The sequence below is a fragment of the Periplaneta americana genome, chromosome 14, assembly GCF_040183065.1.
Source record: "Periplaneta americana isolate PAMFEO1 chromosome 14, P.americana_PAMFEO1_priV1, whole genome shotgun sequence".
Lineage (NCBI taxonomy): Eukaryota > Metazoa > Arthropoda > Insecta > Blattodea > Blattidae > Periplaneta > Periplaneta americana.
The window spans coordinates 120541671-120565633 of record NC_091130.1 but is presented as its reverse complement, the minus strand read 5'-3'; the positions used below and the strand labels follow the sequence as shown (position 1 = coordinate 120565633).

The 23963-nt window shown below is 34.6% G+C and overlaps 1 protein-coding gene across 1 annotated transcript in view; it reads left to right on the top strand.

Annotated features, from left to right (window-relative positions):
• The window catches only part of LOC138713022 (uncharacterized), a 610186-nt gene that overhangs the window by 182697 nt on the left and 403526 nt on the right, over positions 1–23963 (top strand). The window contains exon 2 of the mRNA XM_069844704.1: positions 12793–13027. Coding sequence (XP_069700805.1) covers positions 12814–13027 — 214 coding nt within the window. The 5' untranslated portion in view covers positions 12793–12813. The remainder of the gene's footprint in view (positions 1–12792; positions 13028–23963) is intronic.

Below are 23963 nucleotides of genomic sequence, written 5' to 3'. Positions count from 1 at the left end.
AATTCCATTTCCACACAACTATTTTTTCTTATAACTTTCGACTCAGTCATTTCCGGACCAGGGTTCCTTATCTCAAATTGAAACATGTGCCCTTCCCCATCATCCCTGAAAGTTTGTAACATCAGCCCGGAAATACCCTGTGAAGTGTTGTACCAAATGGCAGGTCTTTCACTGCAAACCCACCATTCTCCAATATTTGCTATTTCCTGCGTTCCTCCTAGTCTCCGTATATGATCCATATATCTTAATGTCGTCTATCAGCTTATATCTTCTCCCGTTCATCATTCCTTCCAGTGCATCCTTCACTACGCAGTTTCTTCTTAGCCAGTGACCTGAGCACGAGAACACTCTGACGGCCTTATCTCTACCAGGTTAAATAAATAAATACTAATAAATAAATACTAATACTAATACTAGTTTTTATTCGCCAGCTAGTGGCTGGGCTGTCTTAGCTCTTTTCTGAGAACATTAATTTCTGTTAGGAATTGGACGTCTACGTAATATTATACAACTGTTTAAAATAACTTATTCATTCATTCATTCATTCATTTATTTTATTCCATAGATCTTACATGAGCAATGAAGCTTTAAGATGTGGAACATGTCAACATTTTACAATATTACAATTACAATTTTTACAAATTTTTATAGTTTTACAATTTAGTAATTTTCTACAATTTTTACAATGTTGTACAATTTTTTTTACATTTTGGCGAGATGTAGTGAGATGAAATGAGGTCCGAGGATTCGCCAAAATATTACCCGGCATTTGCCTTTTCGGTGGGGGAAACCTCGGAAAAACCCAACCAGGTAATCAAATCAAAGGGGGTAATCAATCAAAGGTGTTGATGCCAAGGACTCGCCATAGACCATCCGGCTTCAGTCCCACGGCTGTGGAAAACCTCGGAAGAAACCAAAGTCCAAAGGGGGATCCAACCCAAGCCCGAACGCAGCTCCGGAACAGCAGCCCAGCGAGTCTGCCGACTGAGCTACATCGATGGCTCTACTAAAAGTATACAATACATAGCCAATCAGATTATTAAATTTACAAACGCAAACGATCATTCATAAGTTGAGCTATATTATAATACAAAACAATTTAATTAAATTTAAGGTATAAACAATTCAACCAGTTGTGATATACAGAAATTGATAATACATATCATGCAAACTACTTCAAATTACAAACACAAACAATTTATCAGTAGAGCTATATAGATTACTATTCAATTTAAAGCATATACAATTCATCGGCCAAAACTATACAAATATATACAATACAAAGTAGCATACTTTCATTAAGCTATACAAATTTGTGCAATTAATATCAAGTAGATTAATTCAATTTATAATCATAAACAATTCATCAGTTGAGCTATACATATTACCATTCAATTTACAGTAGGTCTATATACAATTCATCAGTAGAGCTACACAGACTAGTAATCATTTTAAGAACATATACAATTCATCAGCCAAACTATACAAACATATACAATCAAATTAGTTCAATTTACAAACTTATTTTCGTTAAGCTATACAATTCATATGAAGTAGATTAATTCAATTTATAAGCTTAAACAATTCATCAGTTGACGTATACAGTACATACAATTCATCAGTTATGCTAAACAAAAAATACAATACATAGTAAACAGATTAAGTCAATATAAAAACATATTTTAGTTGAGCTATATAAAATTGTACATGTCATTTAAGTAGAATAATTCAATTCACAAGCATAAACAATTCATCAATTGTGTAGAAGGTATGAGTATGTAGAAATTTGGTTAATTCTTTTCTGAACCTTTTCTCGTTGTTCTTCAAATCTTTAAGATTATTAGGCAGTGCATTGAAGACTGTTATACATGAATAGCGAACTCCTTTTTTAAAACAGCTTAGACTAACAGAGGGTAGATGAAGATCTGATTTATGTCTTGTATTAAAATGATGAATGTCTTGATTAGTACTGAATTTATCTTGGTTCTTAATATACAGCATCATTAGGGAAAGAATGTATTCACAAGGTAAAGTCAAGATTTCTAAGTTGCGGAAAATATTTTTACATGAGGTCCTTTTATGCACACCGGCCATTATTCTTATAGCTTTCTTTTGTAAAACAAAAACGTGTTTAGCTTCAGACGAGTTACCCCAGAATATTAATCCATATTTCATTACAGAGTGAAAATATGCAAAGTATGACATTTTAAGTAAGTTTATATCACCAATAGTAGATAAGGATCTTAATGCATAACAGGCAGAGCTCAATTTACGAGTAATACATTCTATATGCGTTTTCCAGTTCAAGTGATTATCCAATTCTAAACCAAGAAACTTTGTGCTTATAGATTCTTTGAGATGAGTTCCATTTAATCGAATACTGTAGGAAACCTGAGCACTATTGTGTGTACTAAATTTGACTGCACTGGTTTTATCAACATTAAGTGCTAGTTTATTTGCATGGAACCATTCATTCATTAGATTCAGCACTGTATTAGAAGTGTTTATAAAATGATCGTATTGTTTGCTTGAAATAATTACACTTGTATCATCTGCAAATAAAATTACTTTAGATAAATTGTTTATGGTCAAGGCTAAATCATTAATATAAACTAGAAACAACAATGGACCTAAAATTGACCCCTGCGGAACACCATGTTTAATATTTCTAAATTCTGAATAAGTAACTTTATGACTATTTGGTACATTTATTTCTACTTTTTGTTTTCTATTTGATAAGTACGATGTAAACCAACCCAACATCTCATCTTTAATACCATAAAACTTCAATTTTTTTACTAATATACTATGGTCTACACAATCAAATGCTTTAGCCAAGTCACAAAAAATCCCACCTACATGTAGTTTCGAATTTAATGAATTTAGTATTTCATCCACCAAACTAAAAGCAGCATTCTCTGTCGATTTTTGTTTTCTAAATCCAAACTGTTCTAAAACTAATATATTGTTGGACTCCAGGTAATGATATAATCTATTATACATAACTTTCTCAAACACTTTTGAAAATGTTGTTAATAATGATATGGGTCTGTAATTAGCAATAGTACATTTATCTCCCTTTTTGTATATTGGTTTTACTATTGAATATTTGAGTCTTTCTGGAAAAATACCACATTGCATTGACAAATTGCATAGATAGCTTAACGGATGGGATAATATTTCAGAACAAGCTTTCAGAACTTTACTTGGAATTTCATCATATCCAGAGGATATCGTTAAGTAATTAACTGTCACGTGATTTCCTCCCTTTCTACGACTCTACGACATAACCACTTGGACAGACAGTAGATAGCATGTCTGAGTAATTTTATCTTTTCGGATCGGGCAGAAGCGAAGATTGAATTTACAGTACGTAAGGTACTCTTTTATAGATTAGGTACAGAATTATTTCAACATGAGCTACTAGTACGAAGAACGAAACTGGTAATTGGGATTAGGTACAATAGTCTATAGTGCGTTAATATGCACATTAGAAATGAAGCCTGTATCGAAATGAAAGGGCAACAATTTTTAAAAACTGTGTTTAAATATCCATATTATGATTAATTTTCAATTTGACTTCATTCTCTATATTGTACGCTAATGTGCTGTAGACAGTATAATATACTCTGTATAATGAATACGTCCACATGGACAGCTCAATTCACGAGTAGAAACACTCATTGTTAATACTATACTGTATTTTGATTAAACAAAAACTAATGAAAATGATCAAACTCAAAAGCGCAATATTTCCTAGTTTACGTAAATGGATGAACTACTTTTCTTCCCTCCTATACCTAGTAAAGTGATTTTTTTGTATATTACGCCAGTATCATCGAACTCCAGTCGTGGAAGGAGGTAGCATACGGCGTTGATCCAGAGATATAGGCAAGTTAATATTAAAAATGTTAGTAAAAATAAAATGATGTCCCTGTATAATGTCCTAATTTCTTCTGGAAAAGATAAATCTACCAAAACTGAAAAGCAAATATTATAATCCATTTCTAACATTTACGAATATGACTTTCGTGTGATTAATTTATCTTCCAGATTCTTTCCATCTGCTCGTAACTCGCGGTAAAATCTGGCGACCAATGTTCTACAAAGTAACTGAGGATTGTTTCAGTCAGAATACTTTCATTATAACAAAAAATATAACGCTCATATCTTTAATTAATGTAGTGCATGTAATATGTTTCGTATATTCCTCAAACTACACTGTTGAACGTGTTGTATTAAACTCGTGGTATTCTATTTCTATTAAATTGCGACTCTTTAATCTGATCAAAGCAGCGGCAGAGATAACAGCAGACTGCCCAGGGATAGCAGAGAGATAAGGGTAAGGGTGGTAGTCACCGTGACCTTTATTGAATTTCTGCAACGCAGAACCAGAACAAAAACAAGGCTTTAAATAGTCGATCCTCCGCCACACGTACTTCCAGAATTTGATTGTACTGCTCAGAACTCACCAGCGCTCTTGAGCGAACTCCGCGATTGAATATACGAATACGAAATACATGAAGTGATGTAGGCCTACTACTGTGTAGGGGGTAGATCTGAAATTATATCCTATAACTAGGCGTCCGGTTTTCATATAATTATCATCATTTTCTTTCTGAAGGACCGAAAGTCACGATTTCAACTATTCAAATGTCTTATAAAGTGTTTCTATGTGTTATTGTACCTAATACGCTTATTCTGATTTTATATCTCTTTTTAGTATTACGATCAAATTTCTACTTTATTACATTGTTTGACCTTTTCTTGTGACATTCAAATGCATCGTGAAGACAAAGTATATGTTATTTCTTTCTATTACGAATATTTCTTTTCACATTAAGGCGTTTGGATTACCAGTTGAATCGTTTTGCACCGTTGTTACTAAAATTCGTTCTACAGCATTCTGCTATTACACGAAGGAATGAAAGCAGGAAGGTCATTCATTAATAAAATTCACTCATTCCTTCATTCGTTTATTAATTTATCCGTTTCTTCATCCATTCGCTCGTTAATTCACTTGCTCATTCGTTCATTTATTCGCACATTAAATTATTCGTTCATTCATTCACTTACTCATCCATTCACTGAACTATTCCTCCCTTCGTTCGCTTATCCATTCCTTCCTTCACTCACTCGTTAGTTCCTCCATTCACTCACTCACCCATTCGTTCCTCCATTCACTCACTCACTCATTCTTTCCTCCATTCACTCACTCACCCATGCGTTCCTCCATTCACTCACTCACCCATTCGTTCCTCCATTCCCTCACTCATTAGTTCCTCCATTCACTCACTCACCCATTCGTTCCTCTATTCACTCACTCATCCATTCGTTCCTCCATTCACTCACTCACCCATTCGTTCCTACATTCACCCACCCTTTCGTTCTTCCATTCACTCACTCACCCATTCATTCCTCCATTCACTCACTCACCCATTCGATCCCCCATTTACTCACTCAACCATTCGTTCCTCCATTCACTCACTCATTCGTTCTTCCACTCACTCACCCACCCATTCGTTCCTCCATTCACTCACTCACCCATTCGTCCTTCACTCTCACTCATTCGATCCCCATTCACTCACCCATTCGTTCTTCCATTCACTCACCCACCCATTCGTTCCTCCATTCACTCACTCACCCATTCGTTCCTCCTTCACTCACTCACCCATTCGTTCTTTCTCCCATTCGTTCCTTCACTTACACATTCGTTTCTTCATTCACTCACTCACCCATTCGTTTCTTCATTCACTCACTCACTCACCCGTTCCTTTCCGCCTTCATTCACTCACCCATTCGATTCTTCCATTCACTCACTCACCCATTCGTTCTTCGATTCACTCACTCACCCATTCGTTCCGCCTTCACTCACTCACCCATTCGTTCTTTCACCAATTCGTTCCTTCACTTACACATTCGTTTCTTCATTCACTCATTCACCCATTCGTTTCCTCCTTCATTCACTCACCCATTCGATTCTTCCTTCATTCACTCACCCATTCGTTCCTCCACTCACTCACTCACTCACCCATTCGTTCTTTCACCCATTCGTTCCTTCACTTACTCACCCATTCGTTCCTTCACTCACTCACCCATTCGTTGCTTCACTTAGTCACCCTTTCGTTTCTTCACTCACTCACTCGCTCACTGTCATCCATTCGTTTCTTCACTCACTCACCCACTCGTCCCTTCACTCGTCCCTTCACTCATCCACCCACTCGTCTCTTCACTCACCCATTTGTTTCTTCACTCACGTATTCATCTCTTCACTCATTCACTCGCCCATTCATTCCTTCACTCACTCACTTATTCGTTCTTTCACTCACCCATTCCTTTCTTCACTCATTCATCCATTCCTTCCTTCATTCCTGCATTCACCCATTCACTCGTTCTTGCATTTACCTATTCATTTTTTTTTTATTTTTAGTAAGTTATTTTACGACGCTTTATCAACAGCTTAGGTTATTTACCCACTCACTCATGAATTCATTCACATTAAATAATTCAATAATTCATTCACTTGTTAATTAATTGACTCATTTACTCATTCATCTACTCAGAGTGTGTTAGTCAATCAGTTTTATCAACCTGTGAGATTCAAGTTACGAAGAAACTCACAATACCAAATGCAATTTCATCTCTATCTCAAGTAAAATGATTTACTTCAGTTTTCTTTTGAAATTTAGTTTCATTGTAAAATTTTATATATGTATTTGTTTTCTTGTTCCTTGTGGTTACCCTTATTGGAGAGCAGATGGTTTTATTTTATAAATCTGATATATAACTAGTGGGTATTTACTAATCACAGGAATTACCTGCGATTGGGAACAAGTTTTTTATATTATATTAAGGAGGTATAAAATGAAAATGTTAGTTTATTTCAAGAATTAAAAATTGCAATGCAACTGTATTTAAATAATGACAATTGGATTAAAATACTATTTGATTTACTAATATAAACCACTCATTTTTAAGATCATTGCACAAACTTTTACGGCCTCTTTGCATTTAAAAAAAAATAGCTCCGTATTACTTCATTATTTTAAGGAACCAAGATATAGAAATACAGTAATTGAACTTGGTTACAGATCATCGAAGGATCTGAAGAAATACTGTTGCAATAAACGAATGTCCCTATAAGAAAAGAGTAAATAAATGCAGTAGGGCCTATATAAAATTCAAAGAAGAGATACATTCAAAATATACTTAAGCTGTATTTTCTGCTTGGAAACTGAATAAGAGAGCTTATTCGTTTGAGTGGTCCTGTCACATCTGATGTATTTGGTTGGCCCAATACACCACATTCTACATTGATCATGAAAGGGGAGGTGCCTAATGGATAAATCGATCCAGTGAATACATTCATCTGATTGGATGACCAATCTGAATTATCAATAATCCAGTTAATTGACTCTCCCTGCACGCTTAGAGACTGACAGTCAAAACTTTCCAGCTCAGTCACCCTGCTGAGACCCCATGGGCAGAGTACTTAACCCAACCTATCAATAAACCAATCTGTGAACTGTTTGTGGTATGTTATTTCAACATTCGACTCAGATATAGTATGTCCAAATGGTCGTTTTCGCTACAACTGAGTAATATAGCCTCTATAACTTGCAAAATTTACGTTCAAGGTATCTACATCCTAATTTTCATTTAATTTATTGTATTCCAAAGATCTTACAATAGCACTGAAGCTAATGAAAACCTGAGATGTTGATACAGTATTTTTAATGTCAGAAAGTAGTATATTTAAAATATTAGTTTTGGGAATTAATGAAAATACATAATCTTTTTTCTGAAGTTTTAAAAGGTATTCCTTATTTTTGGTTTACAAGACCAATATTTTTGTTAAATTATTAAAACGTCGTAAAATACGATGAAAGATGAGTGGAACAGAGAAAAATTCTCTCCGGCACCGGGACTTGAACCCGGGTTTTCAGCTCTACGTGCTGACGCTCTATCCACTAAGCCACACCGGATTCCCATCCCGATGTCGGATTGAATTCTCTCAGTTTAAGTTCCACCTCTTGGGTTCCCTCTAGTGGCCTACCCTCATGCACTGCGTCATAGATGTATGACAGTGGCACAATGTCCATACATGTGCAGAGGTGCCCTCATTATGAGTGACAAAGTGGCCGAGATCCGACGGAGTAAGCGCCACTAGAGGGAATCCAAGAGGTGGAACTTAAACTGAGAGGATTTGAATCAGATATCGGGATGGGAATCCAGTGTGGCTTAGTGGATAGAGCGTCAGCACGTAGAGCTGAAAACCCGGGTTCAAATCCCGGTGCCGGAGAGAACTTTTCTCTGTTCCACTCATCTTTCATTGTATGACGCAGAATTTCTACACTGCAATATCATATGTATTTCGGTACATCGTAATAATATACGTCATATATATAAATACTTTTATTTTAGTGGGTTATTTTACGACGTATATTATTACAATGTACCTAAGTACATATGATATTTCCGTGTAGAAATTCTGCGTCATCATACGATATATATATATATATTCGAACAGAGGTTACAGTTTTTATGGTCGTTGAAGGCCTACAGTGTTTCCTTTACTACAATATAACTTATTATATTACTATCAGACCTATTTTATAATTATACACAATCATGTAGGCCTATGTTTTCTTATAATATAAACATTCATAATTTTCCAAATTGTTTTGCAGATGAATACACTAATTTCTTTCGAGACCTGGCTATGTATTCACTAAACTTGTAGTTAAATGTGAGCAAACACAGGACTCTAGTTATAGAATTACAAAAAGAAGAATGTAATTTCCCATTCCAGTAAATGGTAAATAAGTTCAAATACGCATATGTATCAGTGCCTTTTAAACAAACTTTACAACAAAATAATAATATATTACACCTGTACCCTGGATTAGAAAAGAATTCCTAAACTTAAATAAAGTATGCTAACGAAATTACCTACGAGACTTTCCCTTATTGCCATACTACATTCTTGCACTGAAGTGAAGATGTTCTACTTAGAAATACGTTCGTGTACGGCAGCTGAAGTGTTTATACTTAGAATCTATTCTTGTAATTTTGTTTGTGTAGGGAATTGACATCTATTTTGAAAGCATGGAAGATAGAATTTATTTAAGAACACAATTCTTCAAGTTTACATTCAATTTTAAACTTCAATATCTACTATTACTTGAAAGAGGTAAACATTGAATTAAGGGCCATCCTGCAAAATTGACCGAACGGAAATCACAGCTTCTTTTTATACCGTCAACAATGCATTTAAAAGGATGTAAATTTAATGAATTTCCCTCATCTCTTGCACGAATTCTTTTGTCTCCTTTCTCTTTGTTAGCAAAGGCAACACTTTAAAAGATTTCTAAAATCTTTTCGACAAACTTTATGAAAGAAGACAAATATCTAGATGATGTAAGCAGAGATTAAACCCATTATGAATGAAAACATACTTTTGTTTGACTAAGAGAGAACGCCCGGTCTTGTATTTTAACAGTTGCAAGAGCTTTAAGTGTACGTAGCGACTTCTATTATAAGTTAGAAATACCGTACTTAATTCTTTAGTTAGGAGAAAATTATGGTCCATTTCAACAAACTCAACGGCGATATATTGATGTGTGAATCGTTTCCACTATCAATTATATTGTCGTCTCGAGACCGGGATTGATGGAATGAGGGAGTAATCTTGAAGTAATTAACGGGAATGCTCCGAATAGTTGAATTTAAAATCAGGAGTATGATAGTGGAAATGAAATTTTATTTCAAATCCCAATTATCCTTAAAATCCCAACCATTTTCACAATAACAATGCATAAAGTTTTCGTGTATTTATAGTGATTCGATTAATCATTTGTCACTTTTAATAATCCACAAGAGCTTATTATTACATTTAGCTTCTAATTTTCCCTGAGCTGAAATTAACATCATGAAGTCAGTACTTTTTTCTTAATACCGAGTGAATTAAAAGTCTTTGTAATTACACTTGTATCTTGCATTTGTTTCTGTTTTTGATAAATGAATAAATAAGTAAGTAAATAAGTAAATAAATAAATAAATACATAAATAAATAAATAAATATCTTCCATATACTTGATTTTCGATTACTATAGGTGTTACCGTCCCGCGTCGTGGCGTCGTGGTCTAAGGCATCCCGCCTAGGACTCGCGTTACGGAATGCGCGGTGGTTCGATTCCTCATGGGGAAGAAATTTTCTCATGAAATTTCGGCCAGTGTATGGGACCGGTGCCCACCCAGCATCGTGATGCACTTGGGGAGCTACGATAGGTAGCGAAATCCGATTGCGAATATCAGTTATAACAGCTGGGGGGATCATCGTGCTAACCACACGAGACCTCCATTCTGGTTGGATGATCGTCCACTTCTGCTTCAGCATGTGGGCGTGAGGCCAGCAGCCGGCTGGTCGGTTTAGGCCCTTCACGGGCTGTAGCGCCACGGATTATTATCATTATCATTATCATTATCATTATCATTATCATTATCATTATCATTATTATTATTATTATTATTATTATTATTATTATTATTATAGGTGTTACCAGTATTTGTAAGACCAAATGCACTACCAGTGACACATTCGATTCTAGCCCTCAGCTATCTCAAAGCCACCATTTTGAATGCAACTTTGAAATTTTAAATGGAAAGGGAGTCATGTAGATACTCAAAATCATGTGAAATTTTCTGAGAAAAACAGTAGTGCAATCCGTTTTGAGCTATCGCTAATCGTTTTCAAGTTATTTAAAGATAACTGTAATAATGACACAAACATTAGTTATTGAATCTACAGATATTTTGTAACATGGTACGGTACTAAGGAGGCTTTGGAAAAGGTACTTTTATGCAATTCTGGTAATTAACTCTTCCTACTTTACTGTTTAGTTAACCTGTAACAATTTCAATGCATTGTTGTGATTATTTGAAGCTTCCCTATAACAAATTCTTGATTTTCGTGATGGCATTATCGAAAGAGGGAAGAATTGATATCATTTTTCATTCTGATGGGTTAATCCACAGAAATGTTGCAGCATACAAGACGAACAGTTTCCTGGACATTGGATTGGACGGCGTGGACCAGTAGGCCAGGAACATCTAAAAAACAGCATCACTGAAGCCTGTGCTAAAGTCACCCTTGAAATTCTACAAATGTTCTATCCAGATTCTCAATTTTCTCTTTATATACCAAGCTCTTCATGTAACCTTAAAAGAAAAATCAAGGGGTGTTAAATCTGGAGACCTGGCCGGCCATTCTACTGGTCCAAGCCGACCAATCCAATTACCAGGGAATTGTTTGTCGAGTATGTTGCAACATTTCTCTGGCTTAACCCACCAGAATGAAGAATTATATCAATTATTCTTCCCTCTTTCGATAATGCCATCACGAAAATCAAGAAATTTGTTATAGGAAAGCTTCAAATAATCACAACAATGCATTCAAACTGTCACAGGTTAACCAAACAATAAATCAGGAAAAATTAATTACCAGAATTGCATAATAATACCTTTTCCAAAGCCTCCTTAGTACTGTATCATGTTACAAAATATCTGTAGATGCAGTAACTAATGTTTGTGTAATAATAATAATAATAATAATAATAATAATAATAATAATAATAATAATAATGGCTTTATTTAACCTGGCAGAGTTAAGGCCGTAAGGCCTTCTCTTACACTCAACCAGGATTAAAACTTGCTTACATAGTTGAACATACAACTGGATCGGAATTAATTACATACTGATACAATATAGGTACATAATGAGATCAAAAGAGGTAGTTACATAAAAATTTACCTCATAAAATAAAAATAAAAATAGTGGAATACATATTAATGTTGTTGGAATCAAATACGAATCACATAAAAACAGTAGCCGATAATTCAATAAAAAATGTACACAGTAGAAATAAAAATAAACACATTAGTATACATATTAGTGTTAGATTACAATTAGTAGGATTTACATGATTAAACCAGAAACCGACAATTGAATAAAATGTACAAAAAAATAGATTAATAATAAAAAGCAACACTCATGATACATATTGGCGTTAAATGATAAATAAACATGAGTTACATGATTACACAATAAAAATAAGAAACAAAAAAAAAATAAAAAAAATAAATACAGTGGAACACATTCCATTAAATATTTGTAACGCGTTAGGTCTGGCAACTCATCATAATATATTTTTCTAATTTACATTTAAAGGAAATTAAAGTTCGGCAGCCCTTGACTTTAGGCAGCAGAGAATTCCAGTGACGAGAAGTAGCAACAGTGAAAGATGAAGAACAAAGAGATGATGTGTGGAGTGGCATTTCTAGAGTGTTATCATATTGTGACCGAATATTTAAGTTATGATACCGAGAAAGACTGTGGAATCGGACAGATAACTAAGAGGGAGTAGAAGTGTGCAAAATTCGGTATAAGAGAGAAAGGGTTACAGTTTCAGTTAACTTTAAATAACTTCAAAACGATTACAGATATCTCAAAATGGATTGCACCACTGATTTTTTTTTAGAAAAATACACATAATTTTGAGTACCCCATTACCCCTTTCCATTTAAAATTTCAAAGTTGCATTCAAAATGGCAGCTTTTGAGATAGCTGAGGGCTAGAATCGAATGTGTCACTAGTAGAGCATTTGGTCTTACAAATACTGGTAACACCAATAGTAATCGAAAATCAAACATATGGAAGATATTTATATGGTTCCAGACTTTTGATTCGCTCTGTAGAATCAACATTCAGATGAAATGTGAATCTTTCCGCAGGATCTAACCTGAGCTACAACCATGCATCAGGGAGCGTTTATGGGCGCCAACTGGACAGTTCGGCGGAAGATATCAGTGGCTGCGCATCCAAGGCGCGGATATCAGCCCCATGGGTCCCAGTGGAACGTACAGGTTGTCCGCGGCAAGGTGACCACCCGCTGCTTGTGGAACGCCTGCAAGGCACTCACACTCGGCCTCCTACTGCTACTGCTAGGCTGTGCCATGGCAACCGTTGGTAAGTACAGAAAATCATATTGCAATCAATATCGACCGAGCGAGTTGGCTCAGACGGTAATGTTTGAGACATTCATTCGGGAGATGCCAAGTTCAAACCCAATGGCTGGTATTTTTCATAGTTTCCTTCAGTCACAAAGGCAAATGCGGGATTAAAAATTTACATGTAATGATTCACCACCGCCTCAATCACCAATATCATAAAACATTAATAAAAATCATGTAATCAGTTACAGTTCGCGTCACCGTTTTCGGCGTGTGAAATAAGTAATGGGAACGTTAAGTGCGAGTGTTTTACATTTGCAGCAGTCAGTTTGACAACTGTGTTTGGCAAATGACTCATGTGACGTGCAAAGGAAGTGGTACCATTCTCAGCTGCACTAGCAAAATGCTCACAAACTAGGCACTATATATCTAGGACACACGCCAAAAACGCTGGCGCCAGCTGTATATATGAATGTAAGCCATCCACAACACACAATAGAAACAGGAACTCAAAATGGTGAAAACGAACTTCTGGTAGACCCACAGATCCTAAACACGCGATATGGCCACAGACGTGTATAAATAAACTAAAGAAAATCAGTATCTGTTTGTGTGAATGTTTTATACTTAAACACTACTCAAGAAATGGAGTTATACAGGAAGATTTGTCATTCACATACCATAGATATTTATTTCATATTTATACAATTGCTGTCAAGAATTATTTTGTCCGACTTAAAAGCATGTGTCCCTTATGGTTTGGTGTGCGCTGAATCCGAAACATTCTGTCACATGGCAGGAAACTGTGATCTCGGATTTATATCAATGCAATATTGAGTAAAAAAGATGACATTCTTGGAATGTTATCCTTGTTCCACTCAACTAAAGCTTCAATGCTGATTTTAATAATGATATAAGACTGTAATATTCCTCTTTTTACACTCGTTGGATAGCTTAAGCAAAAATCTACAAAATGGCTATTTCAGTTTAATCTCTCAATTTTTAGAATGTTATTCTTTTTCCAGCACCCGTTCAATTATACACTCCTTAACTATGTCTGCGTCAATAAAATGCTTCATGTATTTTCCCAGAATCCATGAAATGCGTATAAATGCTTCGATGTACTTTTTTTGTTCCGCCATAGATCGATTCATAACCTCTACAGCTGTAAAATAGTTCTAATAGTATTTCAGTTTTCTTAAGATTGCTACCAAAAGGATATCGTTCTGCAAAGGATTTGCGTGCGGTTTCATAATGTATTTTTAAATTAGAACTTTTGATTATTGCAACAGTTTGGTTACAAATGAAACACACCGATAGAGCTCCACGGTGGCATGGTAATGTAAAGCAATATAAATCAGTCCATTCTTTAAAAACTATTTTCACAATCAACTTTTTTTTCTTTTACTTTCCATATCCAACACTAACCATCAACTGCCACAAACCACTACATACTCGTACAAACAATTCAGAACCTTCTACAAAAATGTTACTACGAACTTACGCATGAATATAATAATAATAATAATAATAATAATAATAATAATAGTAATAATAATAATAATATAAAATAATAATAATAACAATAATATAAAAATAATAATAGTACTGTAATAATAATAATAACAGTAATAATAATAATAATAATAATAATAATAATAATAATAATAGTAACAATAATAGTAATAATAAGTGACAATAACAATAATAATAATAATAATAATAAAATAATAATAATAACAATAGTAATAATAATAATAATAAACAATAATAATAATAATAATAATAATAATAATAATAACAACAATTTTCCTAAATATTCTTTAGCGGTATGTTCAAAATTTCATGCTGAGTATTCATTATATTTTGTGCGAGATCGTGCGTATTTGCTTGGTTTCCGCACAAAACCAATCCGCGGAAAGTCTAAAGTTCCACATTCAGTATTCCCAACCTAACACACATAACAATTTCCCTCTTCTTACCGCTTAAGTGACATATTGATTTTACTGCTTTAGGCGTTTAACATATTATTTTAGAGACGTTCAATATAGTAATAATTATAAATTGGAAACTTGCCACTGCAATTTCACCTAAATTGCACTGTCAACTATTGTTTTTAAATATTTGGAAAAATTAAGTAAACTTTACAACTCCACTAAAGTTACTGCATTCGTGATGCAAGCAACATTAAGGAAGCCGTGAAAAAATCAACAAGATTCCAGACTCATCATAGACTGGGGAGAAAAAAAAAACAGACGTATATCATGGCCTGCTGGAGTATGGTAAACACAGAAAACATTTTAAAGCAACAATGTTGAAGACAGATATTTTTGTTTTGCAAATTTTCCGTCATTGAACAGAAACCAAGATGGAGATTTCACTGAAACTAATTAGAAATTCCTCTTTCAGGTATGTAATAAACGATCTCCGCACAAAATAATGTACGATACACGAGCGGTATCTTTTCTTTCAATTCCCGGAAATTAAAAGAGCTCAACTACGTTTCGCTTCTTCAAACTTTTCCCCGAACATGAAAACTTCAACATACCGCTCTTGTAACGCATATTACTATTATCAGCCTGGGATGTTTTTCCTTTTGGGATACTAATGTCCAGTTTGCTTTAAATGTAACTTGTTTTTTTTTATGCAACACAATTTATTATATAATAACACACCAATTCCACAGCACTTTGAAAGGCAAAATTTTTGCTGATGAAAGGAATATCTGTTACAAAAAACGTAGAGTAAAACCTACATTTCAGCAATGTTTATCCAATTCGAATGCAATCACTTAAACGAATCGAAGCCTACACTTCCAATCAGAAGCGTTGCTATGTAGCGTACGGCATAATATACAAAACGTCAACACAAAGCTTTTATTTAACTTCTCTTTCAGAAGTCTACTGTTCGTGTTGGTTCTAATCCATAGAATATCAATGTAAAAAATTCTCGCTGCTTGTTTGGTATACATTAAAGTCTGAGATGTTTGTGCTTTCAAACAAAACCAGCGATGTTAATGCTTTAACTACGCCTGTGAAGTGACGCAGAGATAAGTATCCATTTACACACTCGCTGTAGTGGTTTCAGTTCCACTATTATGTGTCTCAATAAAGCGCTGGTTGAATTTCTCACTACAAGCAGCTTATTCTTTACGTGATACGCTTCGAGGTTCAATATTAGTTTGTAATGCGATATGTAACACGAACTGGATGGGAAAATAATTCACGCGAAATAAACTTGGGAATGCAACGCCCGAGTTTCAGATTCTCAACTATGGAAGGTAATCTTTCCTCATTTTTCCCACTGAAATGTTAACGTATAAAGTACTTTGAAATATAAAAAAGGTAAAGTCAGCCCCATGAAAGGCCCAAAAAGAGGCGGGAGGTTAAGGTTCCCACCTTTACAGACAATCTGCATTTAACAACAGTAGGGATGTCAGTCCTAAGTACCCGCCACCTTTACCCCGAAGAAAATTCACCTACTGTATATGGTATTCATTTCTGTTAGAGGCTGAATAGACCCACGGCCATAGTGCGGCTGGAAAGATTACACCAACGGAAGATTCATGACCTCATCGGGAATCAAACGTTACGCCTTAACCGAGACGCTACCGCACGTTCCCTTTTTAAATACACTCATAAACAAATAAATGTAAATCTCATAGCCTTAAACATGTATGTCCAAACGCCTATAGAATCAGGAGATATTACACGTCAAGCATGCTCTGCTAAGGTCAATAACTTTCCATATCAAATAGGAAAAACGACCTTAAAGAATATGTGCTGCGGGTTGCTTACGCCAGGGGTTACTTCGTACGAGTTACAATAATTGGACATTTGTGGTCTTACAGGACACTGTAAGTATGGTATGGATTGCGCGTGATAGGTAATGCAAGTCTTTGAGCAGTTCAACACTGAAGCCCTCTAATTCAGTATTTTGCATAGGCCTATAGTAAATCTAAGACATGGGCCTCCCTATACTTCTCTTCGAAAGAATGTTAAATACTTTTATCGCCTTTGGTCAGGGTTGAAGGCGCGAACCTCTATATAGGCTAGTGTGCAGTATTAGGCCTGCCACAAGCTAAGCGGAGCATGGTCGCCCGATGAGTCCGCCATAAATGCCAATGTAAAAATGAGTCAAATGCATATTCATTGAAATATTCATTAACTAATTCATTCATTCAAATATTAATTCATTCAAATATTAATTCATTCAAATATTAATTCATTCAAATATTAATTCATTCAAATATTAATTCATTCATGCATTGAAATATAATTAATTATGATCCATTTATTTATTTATTAATCATTCATTATTAATTAATTAATTCATTTATTAATACATTTATTCATTTATTAATTAATTCATTCATTCATTTTTTCGTCTAAAGAGTTAAAGTCCTCAGACCTTCTCTTATATTCAACCAGAACTATTACAAACAGTATAAAATACTGTATAATGCAATAAACTAAAATAGATAACAATATAAAGATTTTGCAAGGTAGTATAGGAATGTTTTGCAGGATAGTAATAGCATAAAAAGATTCCAGTAATGCACCTAACCTAAAAACAGACCTATAATTATACTAAAAATGAAGTCATAATAGTCGGTAATTAACTACAGTATATTAAGCCTATAAATCACTCACAAATAGTAAAATTAAGAAAGAAATGAGATAAAATGTGAGTAGACAAATCACATTTTATATATAATGATAGTGAGGTATATGATTATCTAATAGATTCTTTCTGAATTTTGACAGCTTCTGACAATCTCTGTTAGGGAGAGGAACAGAAAATTCCAAGCTTTAGCTAGCAACACTGTGAAAGATAAAGAGTGTAGTGTACAGTAGTTTTGTGTGAAGGAATTATTAGGATAGGATAGGGTGTTGTTGAGAGAGATTGTGGTAAATATATTGATAAGCATGTATCCTGTGTGACCATTACTTAAGGCAGAGGTTCCCAACCGGTGTGTCGAGCAGCGCGATGTAGTGTGTCGCGAAATTTTGGAATTGAAAAATAAATTTTATGCCATCCAGAAAGTCTCTTCACAACGCATTTTTTATTTAAAATGAAGTGTTTGATATGATATATTCTATTTGGAAACAGACTTTGCCAATGAAACGTGAACACCTGCAACAATGCTCAGCTTAATTTTTCTGTCTGGCGATAATTCGAATGAAAGTGAACACCTACAACAATGCGTATTAATTAGTTTACTCTTGCCACTTAATAAGAAACATAAGTTAGTTTAGAATCGTCAGAAGATATTGGTCAGTTTCAGTACATGTCTCTATACGTATGTGTGGGCGGGTGATAGTGCGACTATTTTATTAAAAGTGCTTTATTTAGATTTTATCATGGACAAATTTTTAATTCGAAAAAGACAATCTGAATCAAGTTCTGGGTTAGATGACAGAAATGCTAATTTAAATAATGTGAGCGAAAATTCCCTTCAGGGTTCACAAAAACGTACTGCGTTTCGTAAATATAGTCATGAATACTTGCAATATGGTTCTACGTGGTGTGGAGAAGAATATAAACAAAATCCGAGTGTCTTATATGCGGAAATGTTTTATGAAATCAGTCGATGGTGCGGAATAAACTATAAAGATATTTAGAAAGTAATCTTTCGGGATTTCGGCAACTTTTTGTTGCATTCTTCATCACGGAACCGAAATGTGTGTGAATAACTATGTTTTAACATAATTTTTCTTTGAATTCCGCTTATACCTTGAAAGTCTTAGGACGAAAAGGAGCTTAAAAACGACAAAAATTCCCGTACAGTGAACAGTAATAATCTCACCGTCCGCTATAAAATATTCTACACAGAGTTCCACCATCTTTTTCTCCAGAAGAAAAGCATTGGTTATTATTATTATTATTATTATTATTATTATTATTATTATTATTTACTTACTTACTTACTTACTTACTGGCTTTTAAGGAACCCGGAGGTTCATTGTCACGCTCACATAAGCCCGCCATTGGTCCCTATCCTAAGGAAAATCAATCAAATCTCTACCATCATATCCCACCTCCCTCAAATCCATTTTAATATTATCCGCCCATCTACGTCTCGGTCTCCCTAAAGGTCTTTTTCCCTCCGGCCTTCCAACTAACACTCTATATGCATTTATGGATTCGCCCATATGTGCTACATGCCCTGCCCATCTCAAACGTCTCGATTTAATGTTCCTATGTCAGGTGAAGAATACAATGCGTGCAGCTCTGTGTTGTGTAACTTTATCCATTCTCCTATAACTTCATCCCTCTAAGCCACAAATATTTTCCTAAGAACCTTATTCTCAAACACCCTTAATCTCTATTCCTCTCTCAAAGTGAGAGTCCAAGTTTCACAGCCATATAGAACAACCGGTAATATAACTGTTTTATAAATTCTAACTTTCAGATTTTTTTACAGCAGACTAGATGACAAAAGTTTCTCAACCGAATAATAACAGGCATTTCCCATATTTATTCTGCGTTTAATTTCCTCCCGAGTGTCATTTATATTTGTTACTGTTTCTCCAAGATATTTGAATTTTTCCACCTCTTCGAAGGATAAATCTCCAATTTTTATAGTTCCATTTCATACAATATTCTGGTCACGAGACATAATCATATACTTTGTATTTTCGGGATTTACTTCTAAACCAATCGCTTTACTGGCTTCAAGTAAAATTTCCGTGTTTTCCCTAATCGTTTGTGTATTTTCTCCTAACATATTCACGTCATCCGCATAGACAAGGAGCTGATGTAACCCGTTCAATTCCAAACCCTCTCTGTTATCCTGAACTTTGCTAATGGCAAATTCTAGAGCGAAGTTAAAAAGTAATGGTGATGGTGCATCTTCTTGCTTTAGCCCGCAGTGAATTGGAAAAGCATCAGATAAAAACTGGCCTTTACGGGCTCTGCTGTAAGTTTCACTGAGACACATTTTAATTAATCGAACTAGTTTCTTGGGAATACCAAATTATTATTATTATTATTATTATTATTATTATTATTATTAAAAACAAATAAGTATGTCGCGATATCGTGGGCGTTCTGTAAAGTGTGTCGTCAGTCGAAAAAGGTTGGGAATCACTGATTTAAGGCGCACCTTGGCACCTCGCGGAAACCAGTCACGAATTCAAATCCCACTTGTAATCCAACTCGGATGTTTGTGCAAATGCAATATGTTGCGTCGTCTTATAATTCTGGCGCCATGCTTCCCTCAACATCGCAGGAATTGCACCGCATATCCGTATACTGCCCAGACGACAAATTAACCGAGATATGGACACAGACTAAGGCGCTCTCTGGGATGTAAGCACCGTGGATAGTAAGAATTAAGTGAGCAGTACGTGTAATACATACGCCATCACTGGACAGAAAGGTTTAAAGCCCGCTGTGTATGATAATGAGTATCTAAACCAGCCGTGGAGCGTATAGAATCTGCAGTTAATGGTGATTATCATCGCTATCGAATTACCCAGGATTTAGAGGACACTTCACAGCGTATTAACTGACCCGATGAGTTAAGAATAGAGAGGAAAATCCCGCCGGCCACCGCAGCGAAAGCCTGGATCTCGCGTATGCATTAACCCCTATCAATGGGGATAGGGCATCAGGTTGTTACAGCACAAATGAAACCCCACTCAATTAGCCCCGTCACGGGGATGACACAGCCAGAGCACCGCGTTATATTAGCGCCTTGGGAGTTATAGAGCGCTGCTAACCCGGTCATCCGGGGAGCAAACCTGTTGCACGCACCCTCTTCCTACCGCCGAGAATGCACTTACACAACTATTTCGTGAACACGAAACTTCGCGCACTCACAATTACAGCATGTGGTTCACTGCCATAAAATATAACTTTCTGTTACAGCATTATTTTCATCCCTGTGTGTTAAATCAGCATTCATATTTCTTTTAAGATTGTTTTTTCCCCGTTCCCATAGAAACAAGTCCTTATTGTTCATATTATACAGGGACATCACTTTATTTTTACCAACATTTTTAACATTAACCTGGCTATACTCGGAAACACTGTTGCCCCCTTTCATTACAGGAGTTTGATGTTACTAGTGCAATATGTAAACAAATCATTTTACTAGGTATAGGAGGAGAGAAAACTAGTGTATCCATTTATGTTGTAGGGAAATACGATATTACGATTTTCAGTTAGATCATCACTTTTACGGAATTTATCAAAATACAGTAGAGTAGTAACATTTTTTTTCAAAAATTCAACTTTTCAGGCGGCTATGTTCGTTATGTAATGTCTACTTTATTTAGCATATTAAGTATTGATGTTATCATACAATATAGACAGTTAAATTGAGGGGGTCATAAGTAAAGGGCTGTAAGCGCACTTAAATTACTTTTGAGAAAATGGGGTTTAAATATTTAAGTTTTCGTAAAATCGGTGAAATGTTTTATTTAAATTTTAATGTGTGATGCGATTAAAATATCCCTTTGCCACTAAAATTTTAGATACTTTTGCTTACACTGGATGCACTTAACTCATGTTATTACAAATGTCACTAGCATTCCTTTGCTTCTAGCCACCTCAGTTCAAAAAAAGCTAATCTGAATTTTTAAACAAGTAGCTGAAAATGGTTGCCGTTCATTACAATGCAGGCTTCAATTCAGTACGCATATTATTAAAAACATTTTGAAGCATATTCTCTGAAATTGAATTTATCGTTTCTTGAATATAATTTTTAGTACTATATTATTAATATAGGTTCTTTCTTCTATAGAAAACGCAATAATATTTATGAAACACACTATACACTGCAGTGTTTACTTCACTGCTTGAAGACTTCGAATGCAACAGCGGTCGTAAGTTTGTGTGTCTGACGGGAGCAAGAACATTAGTGAAGGGGTGGGAGTGAAGTACATTCAGAAATGCAGGTACAATAAAAATGCAAGTAAAAATAAAATGATGTCCCTGTAGTTGTAATCCCCTGGTAGAGGGGCAGAGAAGGCCTCACGGCCTTATCTCTACCAGGTTAAATAAATAAATAAATACTAATCATAATATCTTTACTCTCTCTTCTTAACAGAATTATTTTTATTTTATTTGTTTATGAATGTAACACACAAAGCCCAATTACAATGTTCATGACTTACAACTTTCATAATTTATAAAACATAAACAAGAAAAATTAATATTATTATGATGTACCGAAGTACATATGATATTTCCATGCAAAAATTCTGCGTCATCTTATGATGGAAGATGGCTGGAGCGGAGAAGAATTCTCTTCGGCACCGGGATTTGAACCCGGGTCTTTAGCTCTACGTGCTGACGCTCTATCCAACATAATTATTTTTCATAAGCTTAAATTTGATTTTAATCTTAAGTTACCTCTGAATAATTTTATTATGCAACTTCTCAACCGTACAGTATATGCATTTCTACAATCAATCCGTAATAAACTTGAAGAAATAATCATTCTGACAATGTCAAATGCAGCCTTAATCTTAACTCAAATAACTTAAACTTCCACTATGTGACCCTTCCCCATTTCCAGATCAATTTATCCTGTCACTTTCTTCAGACATCTAACTTTCCTTCTTTCATCTTTTGCCTTATACAGTAAGATTTTGTACCGTACAAGACTTTTCTTCCAACCCACTCGTGAAGTATATTTATGAACTTTCTCTAAAAATTGAAGCAATCCGTAGTTGCTTTATTTCATGATTCTTATGATTTGCAAGTTTCAACACCTTTATTTCCTGAAAAAATGTTTCTAAATATTAATCTCTTTATGTAAGTTTTTCCTAGAAAAAAAACTTTTATGTGTACAAATTCTACGAGTATTGTTGATTGCCAGCTAGTGTAGTTTAGTTTATTTTACTCCTATAAAAAAGTAAAAGTCCAATACTTTAAAAATGTTATAATTTTAATGTGCATCTCTCCTCTCGTCTTGATACTACATAACATATTTAAGTTTGCAGATTTAAGGAATCGATATTATATATCGAAACAAAAACGCAATAGTCATTATTTTGTTCTGTGAAGAGAAATTAATTCAGATATTCGGTCTACACATTTTGTAATTTACCCTTCATCTAATAACAGAGCAGTTGAGCTGAACCTCAGGTGAAATGGCCTCTTGGGGTCTGTATTGGAAGGGGGCTGCCGACCGCGGGCATAATAAACAAAACTGTTCGAAGTTTATTAAATGCCATCGACCAGGGCCGGGATCGTACCTGCAACCTCGGGCACAGAAAGTCATCACTCTACCGACTGCGCCACTCAGACAGACTACACTTTCACGCAAAAAAATATTACTTTCTACTACAACAACTTGATATAAAGACATAATTTCATAAACCTATTGATTTTCCATCTCAAAAATTGTTTTTAAACATTAATGTTCTTAAAATAAGACAAATTTATTATATTGTATTAATAAAATTGATACATTAAAATCGAAATAATTTTGAGTTGTATTCTCATAGTTATGAAACAAAAGATATGAATTCTTTCAAACTGTTTGAACCAAAATGCAACACTGCTACAGTATTTAATCATAGGCCCAAGAATATATAACAAATTTATATTTAAATATCCTAATCACTTATTAAATTTAAAAAGTTATGTATGGATTTTATAAATAATGAAAAATTGTAAATTTAGATTTATATATTCTTATTGTGTAGTAGACATAAGACAAATTGTACGATATATTTCTTAATTTAAATACAGGAATCCGCCCCTGAGCACGAGTTCTATTCTTTCAGGGGCGAGCTAAAGTTTTATCTGTTTATAGGCCTATTATATTTTATGTTACAATTATTAGCAAAATAAATACAAATACAAAATAACTTACGTCTGCCCAAGAATTTTGCATTTAATTTAACATTAACGTCTATTACACGTGTTTGAAATTTACCGAAACATAAGGCAGTGTACAATCTTAAAAAAATAATAATAAAATAAAATTAATA